Source organism: Eurosta solidaginis, chromosome 5 (genome assembly GCF_040869045.1).
Source record: "Eurosta solidaginis isolate ZX-2024a chromosome 5, ASM4086904v1, whole genome shotgun sequence".
In the NCBI taxonomy this organism is placed as follows: Eukaryota; Metazoa; Arthropoda; class Insecta; order Diptera; family Tephritidae; genus Eurosta; species Eurosta solidaginis.
The window spans coordinates 180,870,243-180,888,058 of NC_090323.1; the positions used below are offsets into that span (position 1 = coordinate 180,870,243).

The 17,816-nt window shown below is 37.3% G+C and overlaps 1 protein-coding gene across 6 annotated transcripts in view; it reads right to left on the minus strand.

Moving 5' to 3' along the window:
* Positions 1-5,110, minus strand: part of frm (farmer) — a 123,717-nt gene extending 118,607 nt beyond the window's left edge. For 2 of the 6 annotated variants that reach the window (XM_067786339.1, XM_067786334.1), the window contains exons 1-2: positions 4,880-4,936; positions 4,291-4,392 (exon numbers count right to left, since the gene is read on the minus strand). In XM_067786339.1, coding sequence (XP_067642440.1) covers positions 4,291-4,314 — 24 coding nt within the window. In that variant the 5' untranslated portion in view covers positions 4,315-4,392; positions 4,880-4,936. The other 4 variants (XM_067786338.1, XM_067786335.1, XM_067786336.1 and 1 more) reach the window with 4 other exon arrangements.
* Between the last annotated feature and the right edge of the window lie 12,706 nt (positions 5,111-17,816).

Below are 17,816 nucleotides of genomic sequence, written 5' to 3' on the forward strand. Positions count from 1 at the left end.
ATACAACGGTTTTTTTCGAAATTTTCACTAAATCTAGAAAAAAAATTGTTTAAAAACATTGTTTTTTGCTCTATATCCGGAATGTTCACTTCAAAAATTTACGATTTTTTTTTTGTTTGCTGTACTTGCTCAAAATTCCTTGCGATCCATAAAAAAAAAAAATTATTTAAAAAATTACTATTATACTTATGGGCGCAATAAAAAATACCTTGATCATCGTAGTAGGTTAGGTTAGGTTAGAGTGGCCACCGGTGCGAGCACCAGTGCACTTAGGCCCAAAAGGTCCCATTGTGATACCACGTGGATCTCTCCGCTACTCAAACCAACAGGTCGATTCAGCAAATGTCAGGAATTTCTTAGGTTCCAGGTTCATCGTAGTAACTCTTATTAACAAAAAACATTTTAATGTTCCCACTCGATGTTTTCGAAAATTTTAATAATCCAATAGTCAAAAGTAATTTGAAAAAATTTAAGATAATTGTTTTCGCCAGTAATCCATTATTTTTTTTGCAGTAAAGTAGCTGAGTCTACTGCAGATGGGTTTTAATGCCAACCTTTTTTTTTTTTTTGTTATAAATTCTTAATTTTTCCCCCTTTTTCCTTTAACATTTATGTATTTATTTTACTCTGCTTGATTTTATTTTTATACTCAGCGTGCTTTGCACACAGAGTATATTAACTTTAATTGGATAACGGTTGGTTGTACAGGTATAAAGGAATCGAGATAGATATAGACTTCCATATATCAAAATCATCAGTATCGAAAAAAAATTTGATTGAGCCATGTCCGTCCGTCCGTCTGTCCGTTAACACGATAACTTGAGTAAATTTTGAGGTATCCTGATGAAATTTGGTATGTAGATTCCTGGGCACTTATCTCAGATCGCTATTCAAAATGAACGATATCGGACTATAACCACGCCCATTTTTTCGATATCGAAAATTTCGAAAAACCGAAAAAATGCGATAATTCATTGCCAAATGTGGATAAAGCTATGAAACTTGGTAGATGGGTTGACGTTATGACGCAGAATAGAAAATTAGTAAGATCTTGGACAATGGGCGTGGCGCCGCCCACTTTTACAAGAAGGTAATTTAAAAGTTTTGCAAGCTGTAATTTGGCAGTCGTTGAAGATATCATGATGAAATTTGGCAGAAACTTTACTACTATTACTATATATGTGCTAAATAAAAATTAGCAAAATTGGACCAAGAACACGCCCACTTTCTAAAAAAATTTTTTTAAATTCAAATTTTAACAAAAAATTTAATATCTTTACTGTATATAAGTAAATTAAGTCAAAATTCAACTCCAGTAATGATATAGTGCAACAAAATGCAAAAATAAAAGAAAATTTCAAAATGGGCGTGGCTCCGCCCATTTTCGTTTAGTTTGTCTAGAATACTTTTAATGCCATAAGTCGAACAAAAATTTACCAATCCTTCTTAAATTTGGTAGGGGCATAGATTCTATGACGGTAACTGGTTTCTGTGAAAATGGGTGAAATCGGTGGAAGCCACGCCCAGTTTTTATACACAGTCCACCGTCTGGCCTTCCTTTCGGCCGTTAACACAATAACTTGCGCAAAAACCAAAATATCTTTACTAAACTTAGTTCACGTACTTATCTGAACTCACCTTATCTTGGTATAAAAAAGGGCCGAAATCCGACCATAACCACGCCCACTTTATCGATATCGAAAATTACGAAAAATGAAAAAAATGCCATAATTCTATACCAAATACGAAAAAAGGGATGAAACATGGTAACTGGATTCGTTTATTGACGCAAAATATAACTTTGGAAAAAACTTTGTAAAATGGGTGTGACACCTACCATATTAAGTAGAAGAAAATGAAAAAGTTCTACAAGACGAAATCAACAGCGTTTGGAATCTTGGCAGGAATACCGTTAGTGGCATTGCATATATAAATAAATTAGCAGAGGATTTCCTGGATCACCTGGTCCACATTTTGGTCGATATCGCGAAAACGCCTTCACATATATATCTAAGGGCCACTCGCTTTTAAAACCCTCATTAATAGCTTTAATTTGATATCCATATCGTACAAACACATTCTAGAGTCACCCCTGGCCCACCCTAATGGCGATATCTCGAAAAGGCGTCAACCTATAGACCTAATGCCCACTCCCTCTTAAAATGCTCAGTAACACCTTTCGTTATTTACCCATATCGTACAAACATTCTAGAGTCACCCGTGGCCCACCCTAATGGCGATATCTCAAAAAGGCGTCCACCTATAGACCTAATGCCCACTCCCTCTTAAAATGCTCAGTAACACCTTTCGTTTGATACCCATATCGTACAAACATTTTAGAGTCACCCCTGGCCCACCCTAATGGCGATATCTCGAAAAGGCGTCCACCTATAGACCTAATGCCCATTCCCTCTTAAAATACTCAGTAACACCTTTCGTTTGATACCCATAACGTACAAACACATTCTAGAGTCACCCCTGGCCCACCCTAATGGCGATATCTCGAAAAGGCGTCCACCCATAGACCTAATGCCCACTCCCTCTTAAAATGCTCAATAACACCTTTCGTTGATACCCATATCGTACAAACATTCTAGAGTCACCCCTGGTCCACCTTTATGGCGATATCTCGAAAAGGCTTCAACCTATAGAACTAAGGATTACTCCCTTTTAAAATACTCATTACCACCTTTCGTTTGATACCCATATCGTACAAACATTTTAGAGTCACCCCTGGCCCACCCTAATGGCGATATCTCGAAAAGGCGTCCACCTATAGACCTAATGCCCATTCCCTCTTAAAATACTCAGTAACACCTTTCGTTTGATACCCATAACGTACAAACACATTCTGGAGTCACCCCTGGTCCACCTTTATGACGATATCTCGAAACGGCGTCCACCTATGGAACTAAGGATCACTCCCTATGAAAATACTCATTAACACCTTTCATTTGATACCCATATCGTACAAACATATTCTAGAGTCACCCCTGGTCCACCTTTATGGTGATTTCTCGAAAAGGCGTTCACCTATAGAACTAAAGCCCATTCCCTTTTAAAATACTCATTACCACCTTTCATTTGATATCCATATCGTACAAACACATTCTAGAGTCACCCCTGGCCCCACCTTAATGGCGATATCTCGAAAAGGCGTCCACCGATAGACCTAAGGCCCGCTCCCTTTTAAAATGCTCAGTAACACCTTTCATTTGATACCCATATCGTACAAACAAATTCTAGAGTCAGCCCTGGTCCACCTTTATGGCGATATCCCTAAATGGCGTCCATCCATAGAACTATGGCCTACTCTCTCTTAAAATACTCTTTAATACCTTCCATTTGATACACATGTCATACAACCACATCCCAGGGTTACCCTAGGTTCTTTTCCTACATGGTGATTTTCCTTATTTTGTCTCCATAGCTCTCAACTGAGTATGTAATGTTCGGTTACACAAGAACTTAGCCTTCCTTACTTGTTTTTCTTTATTTTATTTTATTTTCCTTTCTTAAGTTTTGTTTTATTTTATTTTATTTTACTTCGTTTTATTTTAATTTTAACTAATATATAATTTTTTTGTTTTCTTTTATGCTACTATTTTATTTTACTTAAATTTTTTATTTACTTTATTTTATTTTACTACGATTTTAATATTATATATTTTTTTATTTGATTTTGTTTTATTATGTTTTTGAATTTTATTTGAAATAAAAAACATGAGAAATACCAATAGTATCAAAAAAAAGATATTTGCCGTATTTCAACAAAAAAAATGTTATGTGAGGCTGTCGCCTAAAGTTGCCACCCTATCTTTTGGTCTTTTCTATGTATATTCAATACAAGCTCCAAAACAGATTCATAGAAGAAGAATGGATCTAATTTTACAAATACGATATATTCCAAGCTTTTTTACGTGGTTGCCACCGTTTTAAATATTTTTACTATTTTGTTTACTTTTATATCCTTTGTTATTAATGATGTTTTTTCACTGTTGCCTCCTATTTGGAATTAAAAATGACTTAAAAAAATATACCAAAATAGGTGTCAAGCAAAAGAAACTTCACGTATTCTTTTCTATAAAGATCTTTTTTGTGAAGGTTTGTCGCCTAAATTTATTTCTACACTTGCATAAGTGTATATTTTAAAGTCGAACTAAGTTCATTCACCAAAGTATTTATTATCATTTGAAGATATATTTCAAAATATTTTGTACCAAAAAATTTCCAATGTTTTTATTCTACTATAATAAATTTAACCAGAATGGAAAAAGTATTTCAACTCACCATGCAAAGTACTGCACGCGCCATTTTCTGGGAAATGTAGGTTTTTTTCTTGCAGCAATTAAAATTTATTTTATAATAGTTCTACGCGATCTAATAAAAAATCTTAAAAAAAGAGAAAAGAAAAGAAAAAATTAATAACCAGATATCTAAGCAACGGCAATTACACTATAAATTTGTTAAATTTTTTTGGCACTTAATCCATTTAGTGTTTGTAAAATGTTTTACAATTTTTTTTAAGTTTTTTTTTTGTTCGTATGGTTTGCAATTTTTTCTTTTAGGCAAATTAGCTCATTTCACAGTTTTGTGGTTTACTTTTCACGCTTTTAAAAATCGATTGCTTTTTTGCATATTTTTTAACACAGCGTTATTCAATTGTTTGTAGCAATCCTTAATTGGTTTTGTAGTCACTATTGTTTCTTTTTTTTTTTTTTTTTGTTTTTTTTTTTTTATAAAAATTTTTTGTTCAACCGTTTCTGTTAATTATAACGAAAGAATTAAGTGCTGGCCAATAAATGTGCTTTGTTTAAAAACTTTTAACCGTTGCATAATTTTAAAATTTAACTATTTCCATGTTAATATTTTAAATTACAATTTCAAAAAACCCTTTTCTTTGCTAGTTCGTACCGTTTGGACCGATCTGTGAGAACTGAAGATGTTCGTTGCGCTGCTTGACAATATAAATGAAGACTGCGAAAATCAACAAAAATCCAAAAACTCAAATAACATCTTTGGCATACAACGAAAAATGTAAATACAAAAAATATATATACTCAGACTCGCCAATAATACATACACATACACAGTGCTGCCTTAAACGTTGACGCATGCTTCTCCAACCTTTTCTCATAAGTGTTAAGCGCCCATATCAAAAACGCATCATCGCTGAAGAAGAACAGCCAAGCTAACATCTTGAGTAAAAGCCCAATAAGCACATTTCGCACAAAGCCTGCCGGCCCAGCAGCGATCGAAACAAGTTTTGTACAAAAGATTTAAGAAACGAACTCAGTGCGATGATCGTGAGTGAGTGTTTTTGGTGAGAGTATAAACTGGCGCTCTGGTGCTCTCAGCTAACGCACACATATAAGATGAGCAGGTGATTCTCCCCTATTGATAAATATTCTAGTTCAACAAGTACGAAAAAATCTTAGGGTAATTTTATTTAAATTTCGCAAGTGTGTGTGCGTGTATTATCCAGTCTGTCACCCTAAAGTTTCTTCATTTTTACTATACCCAGTTGTACTGGTATGTTTTTTTTTTTTAATGCTGTGTTATATATAAAATATCAAGGCAGTTGGCATAAGACCAATCAACTATCGAAAGTTTTGATGATCATTTAGCAGATGATGAGCTAGCCTACCTAGCGATAAGCGAAGCTTATCTAGCGAATGGCGATAATCTAGAAGCGGCACTTTGACGTAGCTACCCTTGTAGGAAAAGCCCTTATAACCATATAAAATAACGGCAATGTCAGCTTAATTACTTAAAATGACTCTGCGTAGCGGCCTTGTAGTTTCGGTTATGACAGGAGTCGACCTTGGATATATCCGCCACTGATATCCAAGTACGTCAAAGGAAAACATTTTTACTTTTGCCCAGTTCTAGAAAAAGTAAATCAACAATGAAAACTGGATGATGACGCCTCGTTATCCTCAACGCAACTATTGTTTTCAGTATCCGTTGTCTCCATATATTGCTAGGTGCATACTTATCAACATTTTGCCGCTCGAAGCCAGACGTTCTGTTCACAACTTAATGTTTATCTTCGACATTATCGTTGGTATAATTGACCGCCCAGCTCTTCTTGGACTTTTTTGTTTCTATGTTCCCAATAGAACTCTCCGTTCTTATAATATATTTTACATTGAAGTTCGGAGATCTAATGATCTTAATTTTGCACCTTTCGTAAGAGGGCTTGAAGAGTTTAATCGGATCTCTAGAAGTCTGGATCTTGACTTTACGATGTCAAGGCCTTTGTTTAAGTTACTGATTGAGTATTACTACCGGACAAATACAACTGTTCCTTGAACTCATTGTTAATTAGTTTTAAGTTAATTTATAATGATATTGTAAATCTGGTCAGTAAAGTTTTTGCCATTGACTTAATAAAGATATGAATATAAATATATATGAATATACATTGAGACACTCCGTGTGGAGTTCTAGTTGAAAATGACCTGTTGAAACCTCAGTCCCAGGCATATATGGTCCTTGGTGACCCCAGTGATTTCGGTAGAAAACCTGAAAGCCACTTCCGGCCAAAACGATGTCGCTACCGCGAAAGAGGTAATGTCTGCCCAGCGCTTGCCTAGCTGCATCTCTATTTTAGAGCGAACAACGTGAAGCTTTAATTGTAGCCACTTACGCTGACAGATGATTATATATGTATTTACCTTCCGACCACCCTCGGTCACACACAGTCTGCTCCAGCCACTTAATTGGCTTTCTTTAACAGTATTAGGTTGTAATAGACTACAGTAATCAAGCAGCTTGAACTTTGCGGATTCTTCTAACTTACACCAATCCATGAGCAAGTGCACTGCCCCTCTGCCCCAGTCGAACCACTCGTCCTATTCCTCCTGTGCATCCACAACATAGTTTTCCCAGCTTGGGACAAAGTCGAAGTTTGTAAGAATACTGTTTTTATGTAGTCGGACAGTCTATAACCCTATCACAAAGTCCGGATGTATTTACAGTATTAATTTCAGGGCTAACCTGATTGCGTTTATCTAAGAGATTACCTCTATATTTTCGTTGCAGCCTAAATTGTTTATGCATAAGTTTCTCAATGAATCCTACATTTTACAGCTCCCAGCCAGACGGTAGCTTTGCTGCTCATAGCAGGAAGGAGAAAGAAAAAAAAGGAATAGTAAATAAGAAAGAGAAGAAGAAAGTCGAATATGGAGAAGGGCTAAAAGGGAGGAAATGGAAAAGTTAGTAAAGTATGGGAAACGAAAGGAAGGGTAGGATAGAAAAAGGAAGGAAACCCATAGTAAAGTTAGGGAAAGGAAAGGAGGGGATAGGAAAGGAAATAAGAGGTAACAAAAGGGATGGGAGGGAAAGGGATACATAAGATATGAAAATAGAGATAAGAAAAAAGATAAGAGGGGGGAGAAGAGAGAAAAAAATTAAAGGAAAGATCGAAAATCTAAACCGTATCCTAAACTTTGAACGAAAGTAATGCTGAGCATCAAATCCAGATTCAAAGTCGAAACCGAAAGGAAATTGAATCGCAACTGGAACAAAAAAAATATATTTGACCAGATCCTACACCAAAACCTTTAACCGACCCCGGGACTCAAACTAGAATCGAAGACTAGACCTAAACTTAACCGAAACCTGAAGAAAATCCGTAAGCCTAAACAGGAGCTGAAACCGGGACCGAAACCAAAACTGGAACAGGAACCGAACCCAGAACTCAGACTAAAACTGAACCCAGGAACGAAACCGTAGTGGGAACTAGAGTTAATTTAAACACATAAGTTTTGAAGAGGTATACCCATATGTTTACTCATCACTGTTAAAGAGTACATGCCAATCACCCATTTTTTTCATTAGTAAGGTGGGTTAGAGAATCAATTATATTTTGAAGCCATTTGGGGTGAGTTAGAGGATCATTTTGGAATGGTATTATTTACGGAATTATTGTAAGACTATTTCGAAAGCAATTTGAAACGATCACTCCGATACTATTTCCTCATTCGTTTCGGGAATTTTTCGTGAAGATTTATGGATGTATTCAGGAATACTTCAGGATTGTTTTAGGGTTCGTTTCAAAAATATTTCGGAGCAATTTCAGGATTAATTCTGGACCATTTTTGGAACAATTTCGAGATTATTTCAGAACCAATTTTTGTCAATTTCAGGATCACTTCGGGATTATTTTAGGTATTGCTTTGGGATAGCTCCAGGATTATTTCGGGATCATTTCGGGTTTATTTTAGGTATTGCTTTGGGAGAGCTCCAGGAATCTTTTCGAAACTATTTTGAAATAATTGTGACGTGGGGCTTTTGTGGGATGTGATTTTTTTCAGAGTCACCAAATGAGTATGTTTTGCAGACAAAATTTTACTATATTGACATTTAAACTAGTTCGGTATGGCATCACATCGAAATCGCACTTACAATTCCTTAAAAGACTGTTAAATATAGTAATAAATGTTATGATCCACAACTGGCTATAAAATGTGCGACTTCAACTGAGACCTCTCAACTTGCTTTTAATACATTTTTATTGCCAAGTAACTGTTTAAAAGATGTGACAATATTCAATCTCGTTTTCACCAACGTAAATTATCTACAACTCTTACTCTTCTGCATCTCTTAACCAATCAATCTAGCTATTCCTTTCAAATAAGTACGAATAATTCACTAAAAATGTTAATTAATTTCAAAGTTTCCAGTTTTTCCTGCCTGTCAGTCGAAGTTGATTTTATTAAAGAGATATGAAGTTATATGTTTGCTTTTCAGATACAACAACAACAAAAATCTTTGAACTCTGCCAAAATTAGTTTGTACGTTTGTATAAAAGTTGATTTAACATTTTTTTTTTTTTGTGGTTTCTTTTAATTTGTTTCTCAAAACTTTATAATTAATGTTATTTCAAATTGAAAGTAAAATAATTTCTTAACTTAGCGCTCACAAACCATTGATTTTAATAAAATTAATTTCAAATTATTTCCATAAAATATGGTTTTTGTTCATATTCAAAAATGTATGCGAATAGTGCGGGCAGTTCCGTTGTTGTATTTTAATTAATTTATTCACTAAACAATATGAAATATTTATCAAATATGCCATAGTCGAATGTCATGCAACACCTAATTATAAATCAAATTAATTAGTTAGTACGCTTCTCTATTTCGAAAATCGCCCTCTCAATCTGCCTACCGTAGCCACAAGTCAATTAGTGAATCAAATTTTATTGCTTCCGTCTTAAGATTGACACACGTTAATGCATACTCCGTGACTAATCTTAAGTTATTTAGATTTTGATTTAAAAAGCTCTGATAGGTTCGTGTCTACATTTTAATAAAGGTTTACATATTTGCATATGGTAGAAAAGAAAACGGAGGATCATAAACCATACGCCTTAATGATGCCGAAATTACCCAGATATGTAAAATGAAATTCAGTTAAAGTCGAGTTCAATAGAAAAGTCACCTACTGACATTTTTCAGTGAGTTCCCGAAACTATTTGCAGCAAAATTTACACAGATTGTATATAAACATCTAAATAAACCTGTCTATTTCAAAATCTCCTCCGGTATAATTAACAATCTACAAACAAAAGAAATATATGAACTTCTTTTTATTTTTAAAGCCAACAGGTCTTTGATGCTGCCAGCAGAGAGACGTCCCCGACGCGGCATATTAAGAATGGAAGCAAACGAAAATAGTATCTCCATAGCGGCTGAAGTAGGGAGAGTTGCTTTTTAACCATTTAATGGTGGGATATCGGTCCAAGATGGTTATTTTCGGAGACTTAACGACTATTCGTCTTCAATAGACGATTGCAGTACTTCAAGTTGCGGAGATGTCTCTTCTGAAAAACATATTAAAAAATGTGCCAAAAATGTCGTGTTCATAGCAGAAATACACTCGGAGTGTTTGACCATCAGTGTGGTAGGCGGAGCGCGCTACCACCATACCACGGCAGTCCCCATCACTATCAAAACCCATCTATGTATATGGAGAACAAAAATAACCGATATTTTCGATAAATGTCAAATACATAATGGAGTAGTAATCCTAAAACAAAGTTTCCCGGTTCTAGCTATCTACATTAAGGTGCTCGTTATAAATCAAATTTTCGATTTCCAAGCGGTAATATTAAGGTGAAAAATATCACACATAAATTTTGATCCTGATTGGGGATGGTTAAGAGGTGTCGCACAGGGATGAAACTTAAGATTTATCTATGGGAACTCAAAAAGTTCTAATTTATATTTATGTAATACCCAAAATCGATAATATAATTATAGCCGATATCGTTTACAGATTTTGGTCCTAATTAAAATCGGTAGTTGCAGTACAAGGGAAAATTGATTAAATTGTTCGTTTCTACTCTATCGAGAGCATCTCTGCTCTATTTCTGTTGCTCCCAACTTTAATCCGAACAAATCAAATGAACTTCTTAGCATGTATATTTATTTGTATGTTTATTAGTTAATATCAAAAAAAATTATTTAATATTGTAACGAATTTACTGCAAATCCTCTTATTTGCAACCTTCTGCTAAGTTCGAATCACTAAACTGTTGATAATTAACTCCAATATTGAATAATGGAAAAATGGTCTTTATTAAAGTACTTCAAAATAACACTTATACTTTGCAACTAGCTGGCTTAATAGCCAAACTGACTGATAGCTTAAATGAAACTGATCTCTCGGCTCCACTGTTGTCGCCTTTTTATACTGTCCGACCTCCTCGTTGCATATTTCTAGGCTTTTATAATTCCAGAACTTAATAGTTAGTTATAAATTTCTCAGCTAAAACTACAGATGTATAATTTTTATAGCTTCTCTCATAACCCATGCGCTTTTATGTGTGAGCGACACTTCCCCAATAACAATTGCATACCTTTAGGACCATTCCAGATAAGATATCTGCATGTGCTTGTGCGTTGCTCTTAGCTGCGTGTACCTACATATGTGTAGACATAATGATTGATTCGTTTATGTAGATACATAATGATTGATTTATGGATGTGCATGCAAGGCGCTGCTTAACATCGGCTTAGAGATGGCAGCACCCCTTAGTTTTGCTAATATTCGTAACAATATTATGACCCCGCCTCTTCAAAACGCTTAATAACCGCCTGCTATTTTGGAAGACATAGAAAGACTTTTTTACTTTCAGTTAAGCAATCCAAATTTTCTTAACAAAAACCATAGATAAATATTCAAACTGTTCTACATGCTCATACTTATTTAAATCAGACTTGTTTCCAACTACCAAAAAAGCAATTATTCCCATATTTTAAAAAATCTGGTTCAAAACAAATATTTTGTTATAGCTTGCTTAGATACATTTGGCCAATTTCAATATCGTTTTATACTGTTATGCAAATTAGGAAACTTTAAGATTCTTGAATTTGTATTTAAATTGATTTTGTATTTAATTAATTTCATAATAAAAAAAATTTATATTTTTTGCGCAAAATAACGCACGAAGAAAAGATATTAAACTATTTACCATGATCATAGTATGTATGTGAGTTATATAAGTAGATATTTAGCTATAAATTCTTTATAAGACAGAAACACGTGTAAACAGTGGGCTTTAGGCCAGTTAATAAGGTATGTATCTATTGTGAAAGATTATTATTAATACATATTAATTGTTAGGTCAGGTATGCTAATATGTTCACTTTTATGTTGTATGATCAAGTTTTCTAATATAGAATTTAACTGAAATGAAATTTTGATCTGTAAACATCTCTTCCTGCAGTATGGGAGGAGTAGTGGATGCAAGCTTGTGGCATAAGCGTAACTATAAGTGTAAGCGTAGTCTTTGTAAATGGTGTGCTGTATTGGGGATATATGTAGAATGTTAATGCAGACGTAGTGTGGGTTATTGGTATACTGTATGGAGTACTAGAGAATGTGTAAAAGTAGGCTTAGTGTCACCCCTGCGGGTTATTATATACACCGGCAGGTATCTCTGTCGTAAGAGGCGACCACAATACCGAATTGATTCAAGGGGCTACCACCGCACCTACCCGTGGCGAATCCTGTTTCTTTAACAGCCGAGGCTCTGACGACCCCAAGTTGCTCATGGATCTAGGGGTTGAGAAGTCGGTATGGCCTAGAAGGTTTCATGTGGTCATACCAAATCGTTCCCGAGATTGTCAGGCTGGTACCTTAATGATGCTTTTTACCCGAACGTACCAGATATGCATCCGGCAAAGGACCATCAACATCGATACCACACCTCAAGGCCTGCAAGGAGTGTCCTTATCGTTACAACAACAGTAGACTTAGTGTGTGGTATGCTGTATGGAGAATACAGAAAGCGTATTTATAGTCACTACCGTAACGTAATAGTCACTGATCGGTAATTGATATAAGCGAAATAAGCAACACAGCAGCTCAAGAAAAACAAGTCACTTACATTTAAATGTAAGTAAATTTAGTGTCTGAGGTTATACAAAATGTTTATGTATGCAAGTCCACCAATAGATGTATACACTAATGTTTTGTTCAAAATAAGAGCCAGAGATAATGGTAAACAAAAAGTGCTTACAAAAACAAATCACGGTTGGGTATTCAGGTTTAAGTTAAAAACATCTTATTTTATTTATTATTTTCTTAGATTTATATGATTTTATGAAATACAAGCCAAATAAAATACAACTAAATTAAATTAAATATAAAATATTTTCACGGATATTAACATCACTAAGTTATTCCATCACTAAGGCGATGCTAAGGCCACGATAAGCAGTATTTACGTCAATAATCAAATCATGTATACACATATATAAGGCAGCCGAAAGATGTCACACACAGATGCATTTACTTATACGCCTATGTATGCGCGAGAGACTGTAAACTACAAACATTCACATCAATAATTCAATCATTATGTATCTACATAAACGAATAAATAATTGCGTCTACACATATGTACGTATACGAGCAGCGGAGCGGCAATGCACAAACACATGCATATATCTTATCTGAGTTGTCACAACAGAGAGCAATAATTTGTGCACGTAGTTGTGGCTGGCGATTTTGTAGCCGAAACTAACTAGTAAGTTCTGGAAATCGAAGAGCCTAGAAGTATGCAGCGTAAACTATAAGAGCGGGGCAGGCGAGTAAGAAGTAATTCAGTTTGATTTGAGATTTCGATTAAGCGCTATCTAGCGAGCTATAATAGAATTATTTTGAATAGTAGAGTTTCATTTGAGCTATCAATCAGTTTGGTTATTAAGCTTGCTATTCGGCGCAAATTATTTATTCAACAGTTTAGCGATACGAACTTAGCAGAGGGTTGCAAATAAAAGGATTTGCAAGTAAATTCGTTACAATTGGTGTCAGAAGAGGAATTGTTGAATAAATTCCAGAGGACAACAAGGACATGGCAAAGTTCAGTGAATTGAAGATCCAGCAACTAAAGAAGGAGTTGGAGAGCCGTGGAGTGAATACAAGCGGCGTTAAACTGGAACTTCAGGCACGGCTACGAGAGGCAATGGAAGCAGAAGGAATTGATGTGGAAGAGTATGACTTTCATCTTGATGGCGAGGAAATAACAAAAATGGAAGAAACACCGCAGACAATGGCGAACACAGACCTGAACGTGATATTGGCTGCAATATCGGCACAAATGTCCGAAAAGTCATCACAAATATCCACCAACATCTCATCTCAACTGGAATCGCAAAAGACAGATGGAAACTCAGCTGGAATCGCAGGAGAACCGTATAACAGCGAAGATTGAAGCACAAGAGGCACGTATAACAGAAATGTCATCACAAATATCCACAAATATATCATCACGGCTGGAAGAACAAAAGACATATATGGCAACCCAACTGAAAGAACAAGAGACACGCATAACAGTACAACTAGAAGCACAAGAGGCGCGTATATCATCAAAACTCGAAGCGCGCTTGGACGAAAAAAAAATGCAGTTTGAAGAAAAATTCGAGGCAGAGGTGGATGCGTTGAGAGGTCGTATACAGGAATTGCAACTTAATCGGCCGGCTGCTTCAGCGAGTAATACGAAGGTAAAAACTCCATCTTTTGACGGTTCTGTTCCTTTCCAGGTCTTCAAGCTACAGTTTGAGAAGACCGCAGCAGTGAACAACTGGAATGCGGAAGACAAAGTTACTGCACTGTTCGTGGCATTGAAGGAGCCAGCAGCGGAAATCCTACAGACGATTCCCGAAGGAGAACGGAACAATTATGAAGCATTGATGGCTGCTGTAGAACGACGTTATGGAAGCGAGCATAGAAAACAGATATTCCAAATTGAGTTGCAAAACCGCTACCAAAAAGCGAATGAGACTTTGCAGGAGTTTGCCTCGGATGTTGAAAGGTTGGCTCATCTCGCAAATGCAGACGCACCCGTGGAATACACCGAGAGGGTAAAAATCCAGAGTTTTATAAATGGCATACGAGACGCGGAAACGAAGCGAGCTACATACGCAAACCCAAAACTGACATTTGCTGAAACGGTATCACATGCATTGACTCAGGAAACGGCCTCACTATTGAGTAAACCAGCATACAAAGCTCATCGTGTGGAAGTGGAAAGACCAGATCGGGTAGACACAATTTTGGAAGCACTGATGGGAACACAACAGAAAAATGCCGGAGTGATTAAATGTTTCAAGTGCGGCAACCCAGGTCATATTGCACGACATTGCAGCACCGGTTCCAATAGCCCCAACAATGTGGGTGGCCGTAAACGCAGAGCCGAAGGAGATGAGCAAATCTCCAAGTCCACTCAATCGTTAAACTAAAGCGAGTCAGCTGCAAGGGGCGACAGCTGGCTCCCTCAATTGAATGCCCCATAATCTCTATCTCACAAATTGAAAGAAGGTCAAACAATCTTACTGTCGGAGGACATGTGGATGGAAAGGAACGTTTACTGACTGTAGATACGGGTGCATCTCATTCCATCATTCGAGCGGATTTAGTCAACAAGAAGATAAGACCATTGCATGGAGCAAGATTGCGTACAGCCACTGGAGAAGACAGCACGGTTCTAGTAGAAGTATCATGTGAAGTCGCAATTGGGAACATCACTGTAGTACACAATTTTATTGTGGTAGAGATTGTTTATGAAATCATAATTGGAGTGGACTTCTTAATCGACCAGGGCATCAAGATTGACATGCAAAGCAAGACGATGCGATATAAGAACATGGATGTACTACTTAATTTCGGCTACGAGAGAGGCTACAGCAGTAAACGAGTGCTGGTGGAAGAGAGTCAGCGAATACCACCAAAATCCGAAGCAGTCATCTGGGCAAAGGTTGATGGAGATTGTGGGACAAACAAATTGTGGGTTGTCGAAGCAGCAAACAAATCAGCACTGAACATACTTCTAGGAAAAACCCTGGCTATGACAAAACAAGATGGACGTATTCCGGTAAGAGTACTCAATGAGTTCAAGTCACCACTCAAACTGACTAAAGGAGCTATTTTGGGAAGATGCCAAGAGGCTGAAGTAGTTATTAACTGTTAACAACTCCAGGAACACGTTTCAGCTAGTAATACTGATCTTTCAAATGACATCACGGCATGGACACAGGGGTTAGAGGAAGCATATCAGAGTAAGGCAAAACAACTGCTCCTAAAGTACGCGAACATATTTGACCAGGATGGTTCTAAACCAGGCCGCACCAACGTTGTCAAACATCAAATTGACACTGGAGATGCGAGGCCGATCCATCAAGCTCCACGTAGTGTTCCACTGGCGAAGCGGGAAGTTATGAGTCAAATCATACAAGAAATGGGCGATAGCGGCGTTATCGAACCATCAGAAGAAGGATGGAAAAATGAGGTTTTGCGTGGACTACCGGAAGTTGAATGACGTAACGAAAAAGGATAGCTACCCATTGCCAAGAATTGACGATACTCTGGACTCGCTATCTGGTACGAAATGGTTTTCCACGCTGGAATTGAAAAGCGGCTACTGGCAAGTTGAAGTGAAGGAGGAAGATAACGAGAAAACAGCCTTCAGTGTGGGTGATGGTCTTTGGCAATTTACAGTGATGCCTTTTGGACTTTGTAATGCACCAGCTACTTTTGAGAGACTCATGGACCAGGTATTGAAAGGACTACATTGGAAAACATGCTTGGTGTACCTGGACGACATCATCGTATTGGGCAAGAACTTTGATGAACATCTTAAAAACTTAGATGAAGTTTTCCAGAGAATAGCTGGCGCTGGTCTGAAGTTAAGTCCCAAAAATTGTGCGCTGTTTAAAAAGGAAGTACATTATTTGGGTCACAAGGTAACGACAGAAGGTATCCGTACAGCGAATGAAAAGATAGAGGCAGTAAAGGATTGGCCAGGACCACAGAATCTGCATGAATTGAGAAGTTTCCTTGGGCTGTGCACATATTGCCGCCGATTTGTACCAAATTTTGCCAGCGTAGCCCATAGTCTCCACGAGCTAACAAGAAAAAATAAAGCGTTTGAATGGAAGGAGGAGCAAGAAGTAGCTTTCCAAACATTGAAGGAGCGTTTGTGCACTGCCGCAATGTTGGCATATCCGATTCCAGGAGCAACGTTTATTCTAGATACAGATGCGAGCGGATATGCTATAGGAGGCGTTTTATCACAACTGGTCGATGGACAGGAGAAGGTAGTTGCATATTACAGCCGTTCGATTGGAAAACCAGAGAGGAACTACTGCGTTACGCGGAGAGAGCTGTTGGCATTGGTAGAATGCATTAAACATTTTCACAAATACCTCTACGACCAGCGATTCCGTGTCAGGACAGATCACGCAGCTTTAAAATGGCTTCTGCAGTTCCGTAATCCGTAAGGACAATTGGCACGTTGGATCGAGCGACTACAAAGCTATGACTTTTCCATTGAGCATCGAAAAGGTAGTACCCATGGAAATGCCGATGCAATATCACGACTACCATGTAGTTTGGAATGCAAGCACTGTTCAAAAGCCGAGGCTAAAGAAGACATTATAGATGTCCGGCTAATGACTATAACATGTACAGATGAATGGGACAAGGAACAGCTAAGAAAGTGTCAGCTAGAAGATACAGATTTGTCACGTGTTATGCAAGGGCTCGAATGAAATGAAAGACCGTACAGAGAAGAGATGTCAGCAGAGAGTCCCATTGCGAAGTCATATTGGGCACAGTGGAACAGTTTAGAATTGATATCCGGTTGCCTTCACCGAGTATGGGAGAGTGAGGATGGTAAATAAAAGAAGAATCTGATAGTTGATCCCAGAACGAGAATTCCTGACGTGCTCAGCGAGCTACATAATGGTCCAAGCGGAGGTCATCTTGGAATCACGAATACGCTCGAGAAGATTAAGCAGAGATTCTATTGGGTTGGTTGCCGTCAGTCGGTCACCGAGTGGATTGCCGATTGCGAGGTATGCAACAGAGCGAAAGGGCCCAAAACCCGAAATCATGGTCAGATGAAGCAGTATATTTCAGGTGCACCATTTGAAAGGATCGCCATGGATGTCGCAGGTCCATTTCCTACTAGCAACCGCGAAAACAAATATGTACTGGTGGTTATGGATTATTTCAGTAAATGGCCAGAGGTATACCCAATCCCAAATCAAGAAGCAGAAACGGTAGCAGAAGTGGTTAAAAACGAATGGGTTGCAAGGTATGGTGTACCAATGGAGTTACATTCTAACCAAGGCAGGAATTTTGAATCAGCTGTGTTCTAAGAAATGTGCAAGAAGTTGGGCATTCGAAAGACACGGACAACTGCATTGCATCCTCAGTCCGATGGTATGGTGGAACGTTTCAATAGAACATTGGAGGAGCATTTAAGGAAAGTAGTAGACAAGTACCATAAGGACTGG